The 6,515-nt window shown below is 35.1% G+C and overlaps 1 protein-coding gene across 2 annotated transcripts; it reads right to left on the bottom strand.

Moving 5' to 3' along the window:
• Positions 1-644: 644 nt before the first annotated feature.
• Positions 645-3,891, bottom strand: LOC101219737 (pentatricopeptide repeat-containing protein At3g49710). 2 transcript variants are annotated; one of them, XM_031884835.1, is made up of 2 exons: positions 2,103-3,891; positions 645-1,931 (listed from the first exon to the last, which is right to left on the bottom strand). In XM_031884835.1, exons 1-2 carry the CDS (start codon positions 3,184-3,186, stop codon positions 1,024-1,026), a joined length of 1,992 nt encoding a protein of 663 aa, XP_031740695.1. In that variant the 5' UTR covers positions 3,187-3,891; the 3' UTR covers positions 645-1,023. The 2 variants fall into 2 exon arrangements, with proteins under 2 accessions (XP_031740695.1, XP_004146400.1); XM_004146352.3 differs by having other exon boundaries at positions 645-3,891.
• Positions 3,892-6,515: the final 2,624 nt, after the last annotated feature.

Genomic DNA, 6,515 nt, shown 5'->3' with positions numbered 1-6,515 from the left:
TGATTTTAGTAATTTAAATTACTCCTAAATATGACTTTGTTAATTTATGTAGATCACGTTTGAAAATGACTTTAAAATCATTAAAATATTTTATAAACCATTATAAAATATATGTTTTAAATGATTCAAAATAGTTTAACGAGATGAAAAGTATAAAGTTTAGATGTTAAATTAATTTTAAATGATTAAGTGCATGCTTCACAATTATTTGAGATTGACCATTTAAAATCACTCCAAAACATATTAAAAATAAAGCTGAAACTTGTATCTGCCTCTAATCCAATGAATTGATTCAAATTTAACTTTTCATCAAAATATTTTATTTAAAGAAAGTTAATTTCGATTTGACATATATAATATTTAAAATTATTATCAGAGAATAAATTTGATACCAAGTAGTACCATGTTATTTTAAGGTTTAGAATTGAAAAAATATCAAGCGACCAATATTTGTAAAAAGATAACTGTAGTTCAAAATAAAAATAAACCAAGTCTAAATAAAACATTTTATATCATAGCACAAAAGTCACTGCTTAACATTAATCTAATGTTATGCATAATTAGTCAGATCCACGACACATGAAGTAAATAAATAAATAATGAGAAGAAGATATGGTTATTTAAGACTTTGAACACTTGGTAGATATATAAAAGAGATTTTAGTAATTAGATATTGAGTTGGTTAGAGTGTACAAGGGAGGATGAAGCAGCCATTTTGGTGTAAAAAGTATACTGGATAGGCTCCCCGGTTCTATTACGATGAAGCACCTAATCAGCTTTTGACATACATAACCATCTAGCATGGAGAAGTATTAAATGATAAATGCAAAAAAAGAACAAAAAGATCTTATTGTTTCACTCAAACATAAAAAAGAAAAAAGAAAAAGAAGAGAAAATTGCCTCATACGAATGCATCAGCCTTACAGAAAAACAAATATTTATCCCTTTTTCTATCAATCTGTTTGAGTGAAAAAGAAGCAGTGGCCATACCATTTAGAAAAAAAAAGAAAAGAAAAAAAAAACTCACCAATAACCACCACAAGAGCATTGCCCGTCCTTGAAGCAGTGAAATCTGTGGGAATCTCTAACAGTAATTTCCCTCTTGACAACCTCAGAGATATACTTGATTGCATTGTGACAATCTACGCATATCCTTAGATTTTTAAATACCAGTATTGGCTCACCTTCTCTAGTAGACATGAGACCAAATGAAACAGCTAACTTCTCACTATGATGTCCTAACCTTAACTCCTCCTCTCTTTGCCATACTCTATCATCGCCCCCTACCAATGCTGACCTCACTTCCGGAGTATATCCCACTTTCTTTATCTTTCTCATCATCTCCTCCAGGTATTCCTGAATCTTCTTTATCATTGGGTGGAAAGTATCTTCCGCCACAAAAATATGTATTCTCCTGTTTACTTCAATCCAGCTACAACCAGGTTTCTTCTTCACGCCTCGGTCTCGCATAAGTTTTCTTACACTTGCAGCATCCTGCAATCTCCCATTGTCAGAATAGATATTTGCCAACATGACATAAGGTGCCGCGTTTAAAGGATCCAGCTGAAGCAAACGGTTTGCTGCTTTGATAGCTAGCTCCACGTTCCCATGTATTCGACAGGCCCCAAGTAATGCAGACCAAAAAAAGAAGCCAGGGTCAAATGGGATCGTCTCAATCAGCCGCTCAGCCTCACTCAACTTGCCTGCTCGACCCAAAAGGTCTATCATGCATGAGAAGTGCCCTGCTTCGGGTTCAATGCCAAACTTCTGCTTCATCATATTGAAGTAAATCTTACCATCTTCGACTCTTCCGGTGTGTGCACAGGCGGCAAGTACTGAAATAAACGTTATGTTTGTAGGGGTAAAGCCCATCTCTAGCATCCTCTGAAAAAGATGAAGCGACTGAAAACCCATCCCATGTTGTGCATAGCCTGCAATCATTGAATTATATGATACTGTATTATGCTCCGGCATTGTATCAAACAACGTTTTTGCGTCCCTTAGATTTCCACATTTTGAGTACATAGCAATTAGAGCATTATTCACTGATATTCTATTGGAAGGGATGTCCAATTTCAAAGCTAATCCATGAACTTGTCTACCTTGAGAGGGCGACGACATATTTGAACAAGCACTTATTACGCAAACGAGGCTGCAATCATCAGGCCGGTGGCCAACAACTTGTAGTTGCCGAAAACATTCAAGAGCTTCATCGGATAAGTCCTCATAAAGGGAGTATCCTGAAATCATTGTATTCCAAAGGACCAAGTCCGGGTTACTTATCTCATCAAAAACTTTTCTACAATCCAGCATACAGCCACCACATTTTGAGTACAAATCAATCAAACCACTGCCCACATGACTATTCTGATGGTAACCAGACTTTATCAATTTGGCGTGAAACTGGAGCCCGCCTAATAAGTCCTGTACATTTGTAAACGCTGTCAAAACGCTTGCTAAAGTAAAAATGTCAACGATCAAGCCCCTAACAGTCATCTCCAAGTACAATTCTAGAGCCTTAGAGCCCTCACGATGTTGCATATATGCTACAACCATCGAATTCCACGATACTTCATCTCTATCTTCACTCAACCAATGAAAAATCCGGCGGGCCTCCTTCAAAAATCCATTTTTGCTGTAAGATGTAATGAGTGCATTACCAACAGACACGTAAGAATCTAACCCAGTCACAACACTCAATGCATGCAACTGCCTTATCAAACCAACATTAATACCACAAGCAGTAATTATACCAGAAAGAGTGAACCCGTCCATGTCAAGAAAAGCCTCTCTCATCTCAAGAAACAACTGAAAAGCAGGCTGAGTGTCCCCACGTCGCGCATATGCAGCAATGAGAGTATTATAGGAAACAGAGTCTGGTTGGGGCATTTCATCAAACAGTTGGTGTGCAACTTCAACATACGATTCCTTGGCGTAGGCAGAAATAAGGGTGTTGAAGGAAAAGACGTTGCAATCGTGGGTGTGATCGAAGACCCGACGAGCAGCGGAAAGGCGACGGCATTTGGAGTAAAGAAGAAGGAAGTGGTTTGAGAGGTAGGTGGATGTGGGGACGAAGGACTTGATATACAAAGCATGGAGGGACTTTCCAGTACGAAGGTCTCTGTGGGCAATACATGTTTTCAGAAATTGTCGAAAGTTATGGAGAAGAGAGGAAAAATGATGCATTTGCAGTGGTCATGGTGAAAGCTCAAGTATGAGTGAGTAACCAAATGAAGTTTTCTATTACATTTGCTTCGTGGAATTCGTTAAAAGAAGCAATGGTATTTCGGGTGGCTGGACTTGTATTCATCTGGAACGTCATGTCTTTTCAGCACCAGTGATTGGATTCCGTAGATTTGACCGCATTCCAAATCGAGTATAGTTAGAAAGTGAATCCAAAGCAAACCCTTCAAAAGCTTAAAAAAAAAAAACGAGATGGCTTTAGTCCTACGGAATGAAGTGGTGAATCGGTGAGTCGGTGAAAACAGGGAAGGGACGCGACCCCGGCTACTCAGTTAGTCAGAGGAGAAGCATGGCTACGTATATAATCCTCATCTTCTGTTTCCCTTCATCTTCTTAGAAAAAACCAAAACATCTGCAAATTCATTTTGTTTTCTCTTTTAACAATCCTCTAAATCTCCCTGCTTCTCCAAAAACTCCCTACAATGTCAAGAATTCAACATCCAACAAAAACTCTAACTAGTTAAAAGGTGTTTGGTACGACTTTTGTCTCACACTTCAAACAACAAACAACAAGAGAGTTGGGAAATTATCAAAAATATGTCAAAAGTAGAGAGACTCACAATCTCTCTAATCTCTTTCAAACTCCCTTTCTCTCAATCTCTTTTGCGATATCATAGCTAATTTTGATCGAGTTTTCGTACTGTTTGATAAGAGTTTATGTTTTTTGTTTGATTCTCTGATTGAGTGTTTATATTGTAGTATTAGTGTCTCATTCCTGAAGTTCATTATCATTTTCACATATTCATCTACTTTCTTGTTATTTTTCTTGCTTTTGTTAAATTTTGTCTTCATTGCTCAAAACCCTATCTGCCAAACAAAAAAGTTGAATTCTGTAGGTAGTAATATCTATGAGAAATTGTTTAGAACCCATTTAATCTTTCTTCTTGCACTCAACGTTTTACATTCATTCCAATTGCCTGTAGTGTGATGACTCCTCCTTTCTATTTTTATCAATGATTAAATTAAGAAAGCACGTTTCCTTAATGCTTGAAAAAAAACTACTAAGCAAGAACAACTTTTGAGTCTTTTGTTATTTTTTAGTTTGATATTGTGAGAAACATGACCTGTCTTTGGTGGAATGGCTAGCAGTGTGTAGTGGAGCCCTCGATTGGATTAGATACATGGTGAAATTTGTGACAGTTTTCGTCCCATTCTGTATATTTTTTATAACCACGCACTCTCTGTTTAGCGATTGTTTTGATTGTATTGCCTTTGTTATTGTGCATTTTCATTGAATGGTTGAATGACATTGGATGTTGTCTTGTATAATTATCAATTTTTATGTTTAGGGAAAGAGACCCTTTAAGCTTTTTTATATTTTGTTTGGTTTCTCATGCCTTTATTGGAGCACGGTTTCGTGGATTAATAGACCCCTATTATTTTCTTGTTAAACAATGTTTTTGAGGGGGAGAAATATAATGCATTATAAGGGTGTACAGTATATAAATATAATGCATTATCAATAGCCAAGTCTTTTATGTTAACTGGGGGTGTCCAAAATTTATGTCTTTTGCCAAAAAAAAAGATAGAAAAGAATAAAATTTTAAATATAGTGTACTAGAGATATAAGTGGAAGTGATTGTGCTTAGTGTCTCAACTCTCGACGTGATATCATGATCATTAGTTTTACTTTAAATTTTCAACTAGTGCAGGTGAGTTCAGAGTTTTATGCTTTGAGTTGTTTGCAAGACCACAGTATAAAACAAGTTTCTTGTTTTAATGCAGGTGGAAGATGGTCTTTTCCTTGATTTCATGTGAGGATAGAAGTCATGAATATGCAACTTGAGGACTTTCCTTCTCCTTGGTTTTGTTCTTTTTACTTGAAGACTTTTGGAACTTGAAGACTTTCCTTTTCCTTAGTTTTGTTCTTTTTATTTTGTAATAAAGTGATTTGAACGTTTTGTTAGAATATGTTGCTTTTCATGGTTCTCAAATCATTTTGAACTCAAGATCTTGAGATTTCAAAATGAGGCACGCCCACTTCACCAAAGACAGAATATAATAATAAAAAAATACATTTTTTAAGATATATTGTAATTTGACACTTCAAAACTAATATTAAAATACAAAAACTGAGAATGTGTGAGGGGACACATATCCCTCTGGCCCCTTAATAGATCCGCCCATGATTATAGGCATGTTTAGTAAGTTTATTAGGTTCTTAGGTTTTATCACGCACGCTTCTCGCACCTATCTTGCACCTTTCAAAATTTCACTAGGAGTTTCAAAATGAAATTGCTACCCTTTTTAAACCATTTAGAGTGATTCTATGAATGTTTAGTAAGTTTATTAGGCTCTAATGTTTTATCTGGCAATTATTTCACACCTACCTTTTTAGCATTCTTTTTGTTGAGGGTAATTTGGATATTTCATCACCTTATTTGTCCTAAAACTCTACATTTTCAAAAACCATCCCAAAACACTTTGAGCCCCAAAATTTTGTCATATTTTTTTTTTGTAATTTCCCAATAGAGTTTCATGTTTTGGATTTCAACATTTTTTTTCTTTCTTTTAGTTATTGGTTTTCTTATTTTCCCATTTATCTCTCTTACGATTATTTTCTTATTGTTTTGAAGTCTCTCTCTTTTATTTATTTATACATGTTTTACATATTGTTGTTTATCCTTTTATTTATTATTTCTTTTCTTTGTAAATTTATTTTTAAACTTTATTCTTTATGATTTTTTTCAAAAATATAACAAACCGATAAAATATTTACATTGTATAGAACAAAATCTAAAATCTGAAAAAAAAGCTCACGAGCCCACAATGAAAAATGACAAAAATGCCTTAGTCAACACATGATTAGTCGACCACACGTGTGTAATTTACTTTGTATAATTTTTAAGTTTGAAAAATCAATTCCTCGACAACGGTGTCAAAAACTTGGTGGGATTCGATTTGGACTTAGGGGATAGTGTTGTGTATGTCTTATCTAATTTTATGCAGTGTGTCATTGGTCACGATCATTGCATGCGAGATGCTCACTATGTTTCTCATTACCGTGTAATTACCAAGTCCTTGTTGTGTACAAGTTTTCCTATTGTTTGTCCAAGTATAAACGAAAGAATAAGTTTCTTTGATAATCCAGGGTCGAACACAGGAAATTGATATTAAATCTTAGTCCTAAAGCTTACTCTTTATCAAAGCAGTATAAAATCACTATTTAGAATGTATGAAGTAAATGTGTGACTAAGCTATAACTACTATCTCCACTAGAGACTCTCCAAAAGGGGATAAGGATGGTGGCGAGATGGAAATGCGAACTAACT

This window comes from Cucumis sativus, chromosome 4 (genome assembly GCF_000004075.3).
Source record: "Cucumis sativus cultivar 9930 chromosome 4, Cucumber_9930_V3, whole genome shotgun sequence".
NCBI classification, from domain to species: Eukaryota; Viridiplantae; Streptophyta; class Magnoliopsida; order Cucurbitales; family Cucurbitaceae; genus Cucumis; species Cucumis sativus.
Note: the sequence above shows the minus strand (reverse complement) of the source record. Positions and strands in the feature narration are given on the sequence as shown.

Bases quoted from the DNA above. Each gene is read 5' to 3' on its own strand.
- LOC101219737 (XM_004146352.3), bottom strand. From the start codon at position 3,186: ATGCATCATTTTTCCTCTCTTCTCCATAACTTTCGACAATTTCTGAAA.